Source organism: Myripristis murdjan, chromosome 13 (assembly GCF_902150065.1).
Source record: "Myripristis murdjan chromosome 13, fMyrMur1.1, whole genome shotgun sequence".
In the NCBI taxonomy this organism is placed as follows: Eukaryota; Metazoa; Chordata; class Actinopteri; order Holocentriformes; family Holocentridae; genus Myripristis; species Myripristis murdjan.
This window is the reverse complement of record NC_043992.1, coordinates 22,287,468-22,302,762: the sequence shown is the minus strand read 5'-3', so window position 1 is coordinate 22,302,762 and position 15,295 is coordinate 22,287,468. Positions and strand designations below refer to the sequence as shown.

Genomic DNA, 15,295 nt, shown 5'->3' with positions numbered 1-15,295 from the left:
CTCCGTAGAGCAGTGACGAGGCATGCTAGGTTAGACAGCAGAGTTCCTACATTCATCATCCCCGCTTGGCAGCAGCCTGGACGAGATGCTTGACTGCTTGGCTACCGCTGCTCTGTCTCTCTCTCTTCGCACCGGGTCGCTTTACAACCGGTCCCTCACTTCATTCACTGTCTAGCTCACTTGACTATTGCTGTTCTCTCCCTCTCTCTGTCTTCATACAGCATACCAGTGGACGTATCAACCTAACTTTTTGCCATTTTAATTTGCGTTCTTTTTGAAATGCAACTTCTGTTGAAAGCCATATGGCTTCTGGTAAAGAGCCAGAAATGGTTCCAGACCACTGGTATAATGTATTTAATAAAATGAAACAGATACAAAGAGAACAAGAAAAAGATAAATTCAAAAGGCTTTGTGAGTTTCACAGTACATTTTCTATAATGTATGATATTTGAATCATATAGCAATTTAATTTGCAATTTCGAAAGCAAATCCAATTGGCTGTCTCTCCTAAGTTTTGCTCACCACACAGGGTGGCTTAAAGTCTGAAATACAGGAGATATGTCTGGATACACCTGGAGATGTGCATTCTTCTAGTTTGGACATTGAATTTGAGGACTTTTCAGTGACTTTCAAGATCTTGTTTAGTGAAATTCTAGGACTCAAAATTCACAAGGTTTGATGGAAGACATGACACTGGTCAAAATTAGCCAACCAACCTATCTTCTATGATGTGTTTTGCTCTGAATGACTCAAGCCTGATTTGTGTCACCAGCCAACCTCTGCATTCGTGATTTTACTAAATGTGCGTTGGCTGTGGTTAATCTGCCTTTATGCTCATTTGATATGTTTGAATGCTTTTGTGTACACAGGTTGTGGGAAGATATTCCTCCTTGTAGGATACTAACAGATTCTGATGTACCTGATTTGCATGCTGTATTTTAATTAAAAAAGTGTAATGCTTTTAAGGCAACCCATTAATTTTCACTCATTCAAAACCTTTCATGACCTTGATTTGACTCCCTGATGAAGGCTTAATGCCGAGAGGCATCAGAGTTTGTTTTAAAGGTCTAAGATGATCATACCATGACAATAAAGGTATTTATACTGTATTAAAAGATAGTGTCGCGGAGTTTTTCTTGTAATTTTTAATCTTTTAGTTTTTCAAGATATTATGTTATTTTTCTCAAATGTATAAAACTTTCAAAAGATTTTTCATAGCCTGTGGGAGTCCTGCTGATAATGAACAAAACAGCCTGGCTGATTAGGTCAGTTCAAGAATAACAACTTTCAGTTTGGAACAAAACATTGCATCACTATTACCATCAACAAATGCACTGTCTATAGCTTCTTACAGCAGACCAAACAATTAACTGCACAGTGGTGGAAAAATTAAGGAATTGTAGTTTATTTCCAGGATGACACTGCTTGGTAAGGTCTTGTATCTTTGGCTTACCTTGTACATCATATGCACAGTGTGTGGATGTGTGGAGCCACATACAAACGAAAAATTGGGAAATACCTCTGGAATCTTGGTATCATGATTTTACAGATTTATGTCTACATTTTTGAGAACTGATTATCCCTTCATTATATTTTAGATCAGACTGCCCTTTGAAATAAATGGACAGTAAATATATTAGACAACAATGTTACTGCACAGCAAGAAGCTACATGCGGTCTCCAAGGCCTACCAAAGCAGTGGGTCTTCAGTCTCCTGGTTACATTAACAATCATGAGAGGCCAGACAGTCACCAGACCTACCTCATTGCCATGTTTCTGTAGGAACTCGATTTCCTGTTGTGTGAAGGTTGTCATAGAGATGGACTTGACTCTGTGGGGTGGGTTGAGCCCTCGTCTGTGGTGAGATTGGATGACAGAGAGAGTGAGGGAGAGAGAGAAAGAAGGAGAGAGACAGAGACAGAGACACAGGGGTTAATTTAATTTGAAAACATCACACATCAAAACCTCATCATGTCTCTGGACAAGTTCCAGATCCCACTTCTCAGGCTGGGGCCACTTAATTAGCAACCAGCTGACTTATTGGTGTGTGAAACTGGGGCAAGGAAGACAGCAGCACTGACATCAGAAGACAGATATGAGAGAGGGTAAGAAAGTGATGGAGAGAGAAAGAGAGAGAGAATAATAAAAGGGGGTAGGGCAGAACAAAGGAAGTAAGTGAAACTTCCTTCTAACTGCAAATGAATTCAGTTGTCAGCACACGACAAGAGCAAGCAATTTGGTTTAATATAGAAACCCCTGTTATAGAGTAACACCCATTAGTCCACACAATCCTTGTCCTTTCATCACAAGGTCACAGCTCATGCCACAAAAGCCAAGGCCCAAATTAACAATGTCTATAATAACTGCAATACTTGAAAGCCACTAGCAAGCTTTAGCATTAAGCTCTCAGCCTGTTTGTCTGATTTTTTTTTTCCTGAACACATAAATAACAAGTGAAAAGTAGCTTAGTGCTTGTTTAAAGCTCGGCAACTGTTTTGTATGTAATGCTGACCAATGTAACAGCTTAAGCATCAAACGCAAGTATATCAACTGCACAAAATTTCCAGTAGCTCCCAATATTGATTAAATATAGATGAAATTGTTAGTGGAAATAAACACCTCAAAAAATTTAATTTAGGACTATTTTTAATTACTTGCTCATAGCTGTATATAAATGCTAACAATCATGAAAACATCCAAAGCAACATGCTAAGGCCTTCAAATGCTTCTAGCTTCAGAGCTGGTAGGACTTGGCTACCTGGGGATTCAAACCCAGGACCTTTGTATCCCCAGAGAAGCCAGCCACTTCTTACAACTTCAGGCAATGATATCACATGTGCCAGACTAAGGTATTTTTGTGTGTTTACTGTTAAAGCATTTACAACAGTCAAAATGTTGGTAATACAATTTTGGGGGGGGGGGGGGGGGGGGGGGGGGGGGGGGGCATTTGACATTTGATTAAATATTTGGTGAAACAGAAAATGTGCACACAGTTCTCTAAGATCTACGGTGTAATTCTTATGATTTTTTTGATGTTTGGACTGCAATTTGAATGAAAATTAATGTTTATGCTCATAAATAATGCCACTTGTTGCTAATTATGTCCAAATTTTATACAACAAATTGGACATGATCCTAGAACATATGGGAAAAGTTTCATTCAAGTCCACACAACAGATTCTGAGGTATACATTATACACAACTTTTTCTGCTATATCACTGCATACAGTTGGAATACACAAATAAAATACACCAAGTTAAACAGATTAATCAACTCATTGATTGGATAATTGGTAGAACACTCAATTACCAAAATAATCAATAGCTGTGGCCCTACTCAGGAAACACTTGATAACCTGTGGTTTGAGTTCCTCAGTGTTCGCCTCAGAGTTTTTCAGTGTACGATGCACAGTTATGATGTTTTTGACCAAAATGTGAAATTGTTTACTGTAGCGCCACCATCTGGCAAACTGATCAGTAGTGAGTGAGATTTGGGACCCATGTTGTGAGTTTGTGGCTGTAGCTGTTATAGTTTTGGAGCTCCGGATACTTTTAGTGCAGAAGTAAGAAAGTCAGAAAGACAAAAAACTAAATAAATAAAAATAATAATATTGATCCAAGCAATCATAAGAGGGTTCCCATGCCTTTGGTGCTTGGACCACTAATAAAGAAGTCACTGCAGCACCCCTTAAATGTCCCTCTACACCTTCAAGGCTACCAGAACATTTCACAAAGGACACATGTACTCGTCAACACTGACAGTTAGGTGGCCTAAGTATTAAAAAGACTGGCTCCCTTGAAAAGCAAATCAAGACACATGGGCAGGCAAAGAGGGGAGAGCAAGAGGGCAGGTGATTCAACAAATAAAGTTTTCTCATTATTCTGATTCTGATGTTTAATTCATCTGAATTTCATTGCCAACTATGCGCCGCTTTGATATGTTTGAAAAGCGTACTAGTGTAATAATTCCAACGAGTAAAGGTGCATTTTATTTGTGCAAGCCACATTTACCTAAAGTTGGACTCACACTGCCAACACCATACTTACCAAAACATCCTGCATTGCCAAAGTCCACTGAGCTAGCAAGAGTTACATGTTAATTATTAACAATTTATAGTTGATTGAGGAAATTATCCATTAATGCCTCACATCTGGTATGTCATACAAAACAGAACAGTTGCTCTCTTTTTGTGATCAACTTAGATTTTAGACTGGAAAAGCTGTATGTTATGAGATTCCTGTTAAGTAAAAGTTACGATTAAAAACTATTCATGTACTTAGAACTGCTTGTGGGTCGTGACAGATCAATCAAAGGCATAGCTGCAACAGAAACAGGTGACGTCCTGCTTACTGTAACAGGCAACTGACAAAACAGTAACTTCGACATTAAACTAATGTACCTGAACACCACAGAGACAGGACTTGGATTATCCGAGATTTACAGCAACGTCATTTTTCTGTTGATACCTTGTACTGACTCCCAGAAAAGTGCTCCATCAGACTATGTAATAAGCAACCATAAAAAACATCTCAGATCATTCCAGATGAAAAGGAAAGACATCTAAGGTTTAAGTCCCTGGGCAATGTGACACTGACACTCCCCAACACTGCTGACATCAATTGAGTGTCAGGATAAACTCCCAATATATTGTTTCATGCACACATCTTATTCACAACCGCAATCCATATTTTGGTGAAACCCTGAGTATGCTGCTTTCAAAAATACTCTGAAACAACAAAGCAAGATCCAGAAGTTGCACCCAAAAAAAGCGATTAATGCACATCTTTTTAACACAATAACACCTACACTGCAGTAACATGTCTTTAAATAACTATGATCATACATGTATTAACATACCAGCAGGACTAGGACACACCAATATTTTAAATACTATAATGACACTACATTATCATCTTGGATTTTGAATACTGCAATATTGTACGCAAGTGCTGTCTCTTCCTGATTTTAAAGGCTGCATTACTGTAAAAAGATACAATTTTCTGATCTTATTAGACTGTTCTAGCAGTCGCCCACAAGTAGCACAGGGCCACCCACCACTAAACCTGGGCATGTTGTGCGGAGTATCATAAAATATTTTTAATTAGTTTAATTATTCTGATGTAAGGTTTCTTGGATACACTGAATTCGTCACTAGTGGCACGCAGGCTCTGCATGTACAACGATCAGTTCACTATGTGCTTTGGTGACACGGTGCACTTTATGAGTTTATCAAACAAAGAAAGCCCCACTAGTTGCAGATCACAACCTGAACATGAGTGCTGCCTCCTTTGGTTGTTTGATGAACTGATTAAGTGTACCCCTTCAACAGAGCACATGATGAAGTGAGGCCTGTTCATCTTCCATCATGCACAAGCATACATTTGAACATCGTTAGAAATGGTAGATTACATATCAGTAACACAACTGTGTCCAAAAGTTTATTAAGAAACATGTAGTTTTTTCCCAAACACCTCTCCACTTGTCCACTCTGTTGTCAGAGTCACATAAGTGGAACCAAAGTGGGATTAGGGTTAGGAGTCCAAGCTGATTTCTGGAAGGATGGAAGAGGGCTGAACCAATTGTGGCAGAAGTAGCAGGGGGGTTGTTTCGTTAGAAGAGGATAGACTTAAATTACCAAAATTACGATTGTTAACTGTATATGTGTACATGAATACCATACTGCATCCATTTGATGACAATTCTTCATATCGCAACATACACTACTCACAAAAAGTTAGGGATATTTGGCTTTCGGGTGAAATTTACGGAAAATGTAAAAAGTTCACGCTACAGTGATATTATATCATGAAAGTAGGGCATTTAAGTAGAAGCATGCACTGGTGATTTCCTCATCTCAAACAATTTCTTGAAACAAAAGCCAACAACAGTGGTGGATATACCACAACAAAAAATGTCAATGTCTCAATAACTTGTCATGTGCCCTTGAGCATCAATTACAGCTTGACAACGACGTCTCATGCTGTTCACAAGTCGATTTATTGTCTGCTGAGGCATGGCATCCCACTCTTCTTGAAGGGTGGCCCTCAGGACATTGAGGTTCTGGGGTACAGAGCTCCGAGCCTCTACACGGCGACTCAGCTGATCCCATAGGTTTTCTATGGGATTCAGGTCTGGAGAAAGTGCAGGCCACTCCATCTGAGGTAACCCAGTCTCCAGCAGCCATTCCCTAATGATACGACCTCGATGAGCTGGAGCATTGTCGTCCATGAGGATGAAATTAGGCCTGTGTTGTTCATGCAGGGGCACAATGACTGGATTAATGATGTTATTCAGGTAGTATGGGCTTGTCACTGTACCATTAGGGCAGTTCTGTATTGACTAGACACACCTGCCCACACAGTAACACCACCACCACCAAAGGCTCGTCTGGTGACAACAGTGGCTGATGCATAGCGCTCTCCTTGACGTCTCCAACATCGTTGGCGGACATCATTTCTGCTCAACATGAATCGGCTTTCAGCAGAGAACAGCACTGAGGCCCACTGGTCCCTCGTCCAGCGTAAATGCTCCCTGGCCCATGCAAGACGATGACACCTGTGCCTGGTGGTGTGGTCAGGTACCCTTGCAGGTCGTCTAGCACGCAGACCATGCTGATGTAAACGGTTTCGAATGGTCTGACGTGACACTTGGGTGCCTCTCACCTTCCTTAAACGTACCTGGAGTTGAGTGGCATTCATCATCCGGTTCCGCAGGGCACTGTTCACAATGAAGCAGTCATCAGTGTGGGATGTGGCCAAAGGACGTCCACTTCTATGCCTTTCTGTGACTCTTCCAGTCTCTCTGTATCTCTGTTGCAACCTGCTGATGACACTCTGTGACACTCTAAGCTCAGTGGCCACTTCCGTCTGAGGACATCCTGTTTGAAGCCTCGCAATGGCGAGGTGCTGCTGATCAATTGTTAGGTGTCGTCTTGGTCTCATGATGTCAAAATGTGAACAGCATGATGAGGAGGACTGTTTAAATACCAATTCTAATTGAACCAGGAAATTTATTGGTCGATTCATGGATCAAACACCTGTTGTGAATTTTGCTGTTAAACTCCTTGTTAGAGAACAGCAACTTGTGCAAAAAGTACTGAAACACTGAACAGTTGGACATGTACATTCAGAAGTTTACAGAAGGTCACATTAAGTTCACCTGTAAAGGTTATAATGCATTTTAGGTTCATCCTGAAATTTCACCCGAAAGCCAAATATCCCTAACTTTTTGTGAGTAGTGTATATTGTAGAAAAAAATATACTGAAAATATATTGCATCAGTTTTTTCCAATATTGTGCAGCCACATTGTGCACATTTCAAAGTGTAAATAAAGCAGCAAAGCAGCAGGATCTTTATGTGCAATGTAGCAAGGTTTATTAAAAAAATCTTACAAGTTGCGTTAGTCTATACTTCTATCTGCATGTGTGGACTCTTGAGCTTCTTTCTGTAAAGCGGTGACTGAAGAACACACACTTCACTTCAGAGGTTGGTTATGGTTAGGTCTCCTCATCTCTCCTCTCCCCTTATCGACGTTATCATCTACCTACTATCAGCAAATATATAGTACTGTAAATTGTAGTAAAACCATTAAGTTTGAAATATAAATATGAAATGTAGACAGAAGTAAAATTTGGACAAATTAATTAAGTTAGTGGCTTTTGACTGGATATGAACCATTTATGAAAGTATTTTGATTTTGTGATTGCTGAAGATGATGGGGGTGGTGCTCTATTCTATTGTTTCAACAATACTTGCATAAATGGTTCATACCATTTGAAACAACAGACTTGAGCCCCATGTCATCAGCCATCACAAAATCAATATTGATGTATTCACTATACAGCAGATATTTGATCTTGCTGCTCTGATTATGGACACTTGATACTTCTTAGTATTTCTCACATATGTCCTTATATAAACCCACTTTGCTGGCTGCCGTTTTTGTTTTTTGCCATGTTCATGACATATCAGAAGCAGGGAAATGGACTTTCAATCTGAGTTGTCAGAGAGACATGCACTTTCAGAGATGCGATATGAATCACATTTCAAAACCACAATTGAATGTGGTTTCAGTACTGTCTGAAAAGATAAGATTCCGTGTGGTTTTTGCTGTTCAGACTTCAGAAAAAATGTCAGTTGAAACGTGTCTAAAGGAAAAAAAAAAAAAAAAAAAGAGTTTGAGCTGCCTATTTAAAACATACAGTACGGGGGGCGCTCCGGTGGCTCATCAGTAAAGCGTGCACACCATGTACCAGGGCTTAGTCCCAATCGCAGCGACCGGGGTTCGAATCCAACCTCAGGTCCTTTGCTGCACGTCATCCCCTCTCTCTATCCTGCCTTTCCTGTCTATCTCTACTGTGACTGTCAAATAATAAGCAGAAATGCCAACAAAAAAAAAAATCTTAAAACATACAGTACATAACTCTCACTTACATTTCACTCAACCCCCAAAGCCCCAACTACCCACCCACATCAAGCCCAAATCATCTGCAACATTACTACCTAAGCCTGTCCAAAAGCTTCTCTTCTGGAAGAAAAACCTAACAGGTGTGTGAGTACTATTAAAAGTGAGCAGTTTTTTTTTTTTTTTTTTTTTTAAATCTGTGTATGAGTCAGTTATGGCACAACGCAGTGGTGATGGGCTGGTGGTTTTCTGGAGCAGGTCAGAGCTGGACAAAAACATGCCTGAATGGGGTTTCAAATATTTCATGCTTTTTAATCAAGCCAGAAGAAATAGCCTTAAAACTGGCATATTGCTAACGAGATCATTGAAGAACTCTGCTGAATTATGTGACTATCTTGCCAAGACATCAAAAGAGGCAGCTGCACTAGAGATAGTTCCTCTTCATGTAGGCTATGTCCTGTTGTCGACACCACCTGCTTAGCCTGAGTTTCCATTTCCCCGATTCAGCTCTGCTAACATATGCACAGGCCTGCAAGCAAACTAAAGATCCTAATCGGGAGTTCTTCAGCATTTACTGCCATGAAATGATTTTGGACTGAACATCTCCTAAGTGGGAACTTTCCAAAAACACCTGCAAAGCTGAATTTATTATTTTCAAAAGAACCTCAGAGTAGGACTTGGAGGGACTCCTGACCTTGACAAGAAAGACTTTTCAAGGTTATGATTCCACACTGTAAATCATAACTTGTGTAACTTTGGGCCCTGTGGTTCCTATTTTGAACAGGATTATCTTAAATATGTAGACTAAGTAACACATTTCTTGACAAATTTATAAAACCACTGAACAACGTTAAAGTGCTAGGCTAGAACTATCTAGCTAGAACTAGACAGAAATCCACTAACATGAACTGAACATTTATATTTTACAAACTATGTGCGGATCCTATGTTTGTTTTGGTTACACATTACAGGAAAAGGAGTCCTGAAAACTCTGAAGAATGTGTAGACCTGATAGTTGTCAAGCAAGCAAGCAACACTACTTGTCTGTTCATTCTCTCTGTGTTGCTTCTTACTCTCTGCTCCTGACCCCCACCCCCACCTCTGGCAGCTCTTGATGTAGGAATGAGAGCCGCACATCCCAATTACAAACACGATCTCCTTGGTGACATAAGAAAAGCCATAAAGGAGTCGGCTCCAACAGGCAGCGTAACACTAGACAAGAATGCTAAATTATTCACTTCTGTCAGCCCTTTCAGCACTTGTTCCCATCTCCACCCATTCTCTACACAGCATCACCCAGCCAGCTGACTGTTACACCAACTGAACAAACAGGTATCATCTGAAACTCTGACAAGGATGAAAATGCACAGAAATTTCCCCAAACACTCTGCACTATAAGCTCTGAGTCGAACAAAAAACACTTCAGCCTAACATTTATACATTTAATAGAAAATGGAAACAGTTTACAGCTAGTGATGCCCTTTAAATGACATCCCTCAGAGTTAACTAGCTTCAGTTACTAAGTCAATGATAAGCACAGGAGAGCACATGTCTACAATTAGCATTCGCCTCAAGTAATAATTTAGTATTTTCATCCTAAGGGTCACATATAAGTCAATGACAAGTACCCCACCTAATGAAAAAGTTATCGAACTGCAAACTTTGACGAATGAAATGTAACATTATCCTCAAAGCACTGTAGAATGTGAGAGGAGAAAATCTGATAAACAAACGGACAGAGATACTGTAAGTAACATCATCCATTTTACATGTATGGGAACATAGACAAATGCAAGCAGGGAGTTACGAAATGTGAATAGCAGGGGTGTTCATGATTTCGATTCTAAATCAAAAATCAACTGAAACGAGCATTCAATTTGGCCTTCGACATCACAAGCAGGTTTACAATTCTCCCAGTATTGTTTTCTACTGTTGGCTGCTATCTACTTCCTCATCCATAGGCTGCTAGCATGCTAATGCTAGCTTAGTCTTCTCAATAACTCACAGCAACAGCGTAGCATTGCACCACTGGAAAAAAACACAGTTTGTCCCAGTTTCAAGAGGCAAGGGGTCTTGCCACCATCAGCTGTAATTTGTGACACCGCTAGTGAATGCTAGTTAGTCCTTAGTGATCTTGCTAAGGCGCTCTCATAATTCAGCCCTAACAGCTAAAATACACCAGTTTCATGCAATGACATGCACCAAAGGTGCTTGAAAAAGGGGTGGCAAGAGGTAACTGGGAGAAACCATGCACAGAGGCTTAGAAAGCTGATATTACAAAAAAAAAAAAAAAAGTCATCAATGCTATAAAATTTAAGGTGTATACAGTCTCAAAAATGTTGCCTAAAAAGGCCAGTCATGACCTAAAAAGGCAATAGGGTTTCTAGGCCATGACTGATTAGGGCTATTTCAACAGCCAAAAGGACAAGTGATCATGCTTCATCAACTTGTAGGGTCATTCCCACTATGTCATGCTAATCATGGTGTCTAAGAGGTCAACTATGGTTTAAGGAATGCAAGTAAATCTGCAGAAAAAACATCAAAAATGTCTTTAGCACTCAAACTTTTTAGTTTCCTTGCAAAACTGATCATCTGGAAATGAGTGCTGGGACAAATGTGGTATCTCTAGCTCTCTCACTTGAGTATTCAATTTCTACTGTTTTGTCTCTTTACTGACAGCTAGAAAAACAAAGGGAAACAGTTAGTGATTATGTCCTAGTGGTAGCAGTGTTATATACACTCAGCAGCCAGTTTATTAGGTCCACCTGCACAATCTAATACAATCCAATACAACTGTTCTGCCATAAGGTTTAATTTTTACGATGTCTATAATGCTCAAGTTTTCTTTTTGTCACAGTAATAGAGGTGTTCATTCAATTCTATGTTTGAAATTAAGCTCATAGTGCTGTTGCACTGGACTGCATTTTATTGAGATGTTTTTCATTCTGTCCCCTTTCATGCATATAAATAGAGAGGACAAAAAATTAGAAAACACCTCTCAACATAATGTAGTCCAGAACAAGACCTGGCAAACTGCAACCTTAAAAATAAACATATAACTAAATTTACACATTCTGCACAATGCCAACAAAAACTGAACATTACAAATTTTTGTAAAAGGTATTAGGCCTACTGCATTAGATTGTACAGGTAGACCTAATAAAGTGGCTACTGAGAGTATGTGTGTGCAAATATTTATGTATTTTTCAGTGCCCTAAGGCAGGTGAATGATCGGCTCCTAGTCTCACAAGGAGGAAACTAGGTCAGATACTGGGAGCAAGTTGGAGAGTGCTCAATGTCTGAATATGATGATGGTATCTCTGTCTAATGGTCCAACTGAGGGATTCTGACACATGCATTTCTAATGTGCGAGTGTGCACATGTGCCCATCCTCAAATAAATAAACACATGCTACATACATATATTTAAACATGTATGTTCTGATCTCTCAAGTCAGTTAACTTTCACAAGTCTTCTGGCCAGTGTGGTGCATCAAAGCATAGATCTACATATTGCACAGTAAAATAATCATGACCAAGTTACAACAATGCTGCATATCAAGCCAACTCAGCAGGGGACTACTGTGTTCTCATTTGCATTTGCTGTGACAGCTCCAGGGTGAATGAAACTGGCTGCACCAAGCCCCAACAGACAAAAGAGGCTATGCACCATCCTTGACTTTGTTAACCCAACAACTTGCCCTTACACAAAATTATGCTGTTATGTCTTTTTTCGTTTGTTTGTTTGTTTTTGGCATCACCACTAACAACGTCTTGGTGTGACTTTTAGGAAGAAACATTTTCTCCGTTTCCATGGCTCACTGCTCAGCATTTATACCAAAGTTACACTTGTTAACATCTCTCAGATGCTGCACCTAAAGTCCAATCTGTCAGCTTGCCGTTGACTCATATTTGTCAACCATCAGATGTTTGGTGTCAGTCATGCCGCACAGCGTCAGCCATGGTCAGCTCTTTGTTACAGCCCCCCTTATTCAGGAACACATAGGCTAAGATGGGTTGCTTCCTGACATGAACAACACTCTAGCAAGAGACATTGTGAGTAGTGTTCCTCCTGGGGAAGCCTCCACCTTCATCTGGAATGTGTTTACATAGCAGATTCCAACTCCACCCATTTAACACAACTATGGGGGGAGAGAAGTTGGTTATAAGGAAGGTAACAGTGCCCTACTATCACCCCAAAACAGCTAACTATTCTGTGACCACCCATATGGAAGTTGGAAAAAAAGACCAACAACTGTTAAATGCTATATATAATAAAGGAACAGGTAATAATAAAGGAATAATAGAAATGCAGAAAAGCAAAATCTGCAAGAATACACTTGAACATCCTATGCAGCGTCTTTTAGCAAGAGAATTTTTAACTAGTGTCAAACTAAATGCTGAGTGACATTTGGCCCTGCAGGCCACCTACATAGCCTGGATGACTAAGGAAGATTAATGGTGACCAAATGGCCTGTAGCTAATAAGAGAGGGATATAACTGACTGCAAAGTAGTCTCTGAAAAACCACTGGCTTGACAATATTTGTACCCAATGAACGCACTACTTAATTCAAAAGACTGCAGTTTGAACTGCAGTCTGAACCTAGAATATGACCTTTGATGGTAAATGTGTCAGGCATGAAGTGGCAGGGGTCTGTGTTGGGGGTTAAAGTTGGGGTTTAATGGGGCTGTTTTGCTTTCTTTGTCGAGGACAATGTAAAGTGAACATTACAGTCATTTGTCACAGTGTAAGTCGACCAGTCAAGGCAGTAACCAAAACAATACATTGAGTTTGAGCATGAAACCGCTTTCTCCCACAATGCCGGCAGCTATGCCACTCTATAGCAAAAGGGAGAGAGAAGCAGACAGTGACCCTTTCAGCACTTCCTGTTGTACACTTAACATCACATGCTGCTGATGTAGCAGCACAGTGGGGCGATACCACTTCCTGACCCTACAATCACACCAGGCATCCTGCATACATCAGGCAGACAGGCATCAAACTTTCAAACCCACACTCTCTGCTGGGAAGATTTATGCTGCTCAAATTCCCCCTGTGAGAGATTTTTTTGTTCTCTGAGAAAGGGCGCCAGAGCAATACAGAGAAAGAGTGAGAGAGAGAGAGAGAGAGAGAGAGAGAGAGAGAGAGAGAGAGAGAGAGAGAGTGGATCTGAGAAAACAATCATTTCATATTACAGTTTAACACCATAGGGTGAACAGCTGAAAAATTCACAGTGAAATCCCTGCAGCATTACTGGTGAGGAGAGAAGGAGGCCAAACTCCCATCACAAGACAGGCAATTACTCTCATTCACTGCTACACTAAATAACCTACACGTCTAAAAGTACAGAGCCAAAAAATAGTTTGCACCGTTTATGGTCACAAATGGACCTAATGAATCAGGGGTTGTACCTTTGGCAAGGTCTGAGGGAAAACCCTATTATGTGGGGCAACTCAAAAGCAGTCTAAAAGAATACTACCTAAATCAGAGAAGGCAACAGTTTCACTGCTGACTAATAAAGTAACAAGGACATCAATGGAGAAAGGAACAGACGCATACCACTACCCTACCCCACAAAAAACTTATTTGACTAACTGCTGCTCACAAATTGAAAATGGCAGGGTGACCTCCATAAGACATTAAGGAAGTACAAGTGAAGGCTGCTGCCTGTGTGATTGAGCAGAGCAGGATGGATGAACGACTTATTGAGTTACCTGCTAATAGCCAACTGTCATTTTGCTCTTCTCCTGCATTAAGAAGTGCTTTCAGTTACATCAGCTAGACTTAAGCAAACATCTTCTCTAGGTTTACAAAAGCCAAGGTAAACACTTTGTGATCATGGATGGGATGTGTCGGCAAAGAGAGGACTAGACTTCCACCAGTGTAATGATAATAAGTTACTATTGAAGTCATGTTTGTTAAGCAGATCTGGGGGGAGAAATGCCTTTGTGTCAAAAAAGCCTTTCTGCACGACTAGTATACAGTCATTGAGAGGAGACTTAGATATATGTTGTGTGACTAGGGTTAGAAAAAAATGTGTTTAATTACGCTGGGGCACGAAATTTAAGAAAGGCTGCCCCCTCCAAATTTTATATGGAAGAAAAAAGCAGCATATTGTCAATACATATTGTAGAGACACCCAGAACTTGAATCATGTTTTTAGGGGGGCTCACGTCTTTTTAAAGGGAGCTTAGCTCCTCCTGACTCTCCTGTAGTTCCAACCCTGCAGGTAGACAATTTGCATTTTTATTCATTAAAGAGCTGCTTTATCCAACAGCAGACAGTTCAGCTGTGCTGGGTAGAGTCAGGCAGGATATTTTTTCTATTGGAAAAGTGACTGTCTGTCTAGTGTCAGGGATGTTGGGTGGGATCAGGGCTTAAGACAAAGGACTTCAGGTTAGTAGGTGGTCCTTCAATGCGTCCTGGGACACATGTCTGTTTAAACTTTAACAGCCTTGTTCCCACCTGGTATTAACATCTGTCCTAAGAAATCTGAATACAAGCTGACACCTCTAAGCACAGGTGTAAACAGCAGCAATGCATTCTCATTGCGCCGTGAGTGATCAGATCTCAGGACGCATTTGGATGTGGCCTGGAACACTTGTGTCCGCTTGTGTTGAATGCAATGCAGAAGAAAGCATCCGAGGCCACTTCCAAATGTTTCCTGTGCAATCAGACCTCAAGACGCCTTGAGGATGCATAGGTGCTGTTTACACCTGTATTGAGAGGTGTCAGCTTGTGATTGGAACATACAGGACAGATGTTAATACCTGATGGAAACAGGGTCTGTGTCTATGTGAGCACAATTTGGTTTACAGTGTGCAAAAAGACCTTGCACTCGGTGGGAATGCAGTATAATGCTTAAATCCTCAAAAGTCTTCAGAGGAAA

At 40.4% G+C, this 15,295-nt stretch overlaps 1 protein-coding gene across 9 annotated transcripts in view; it reads right to left on the bottom strand.

The window, feature by feature from the left end:
• The window catches only part of agfg1a (ArfGAP with FG repeats 1a), a 33,820-nt gene that overhangs the window by 16,799 nt on the left and 1,726 nt on the right, over positions 1–15,295 (bottom strand). For all 9 annotated transcript variants that reach the window (XM_030066877.1, XM_030066881.1, XM_030066878.1 and 6 more), the window contains exon 2: positions 1,762–1,855. In XM_030066877.1, the coding sequence (XP_029922737.1) occupies positions 1,762–1,855 (94 nt within the window). The remainder of the gene's footprint in view (positions 1–1,761; positions 1,856–15,295) is intronic.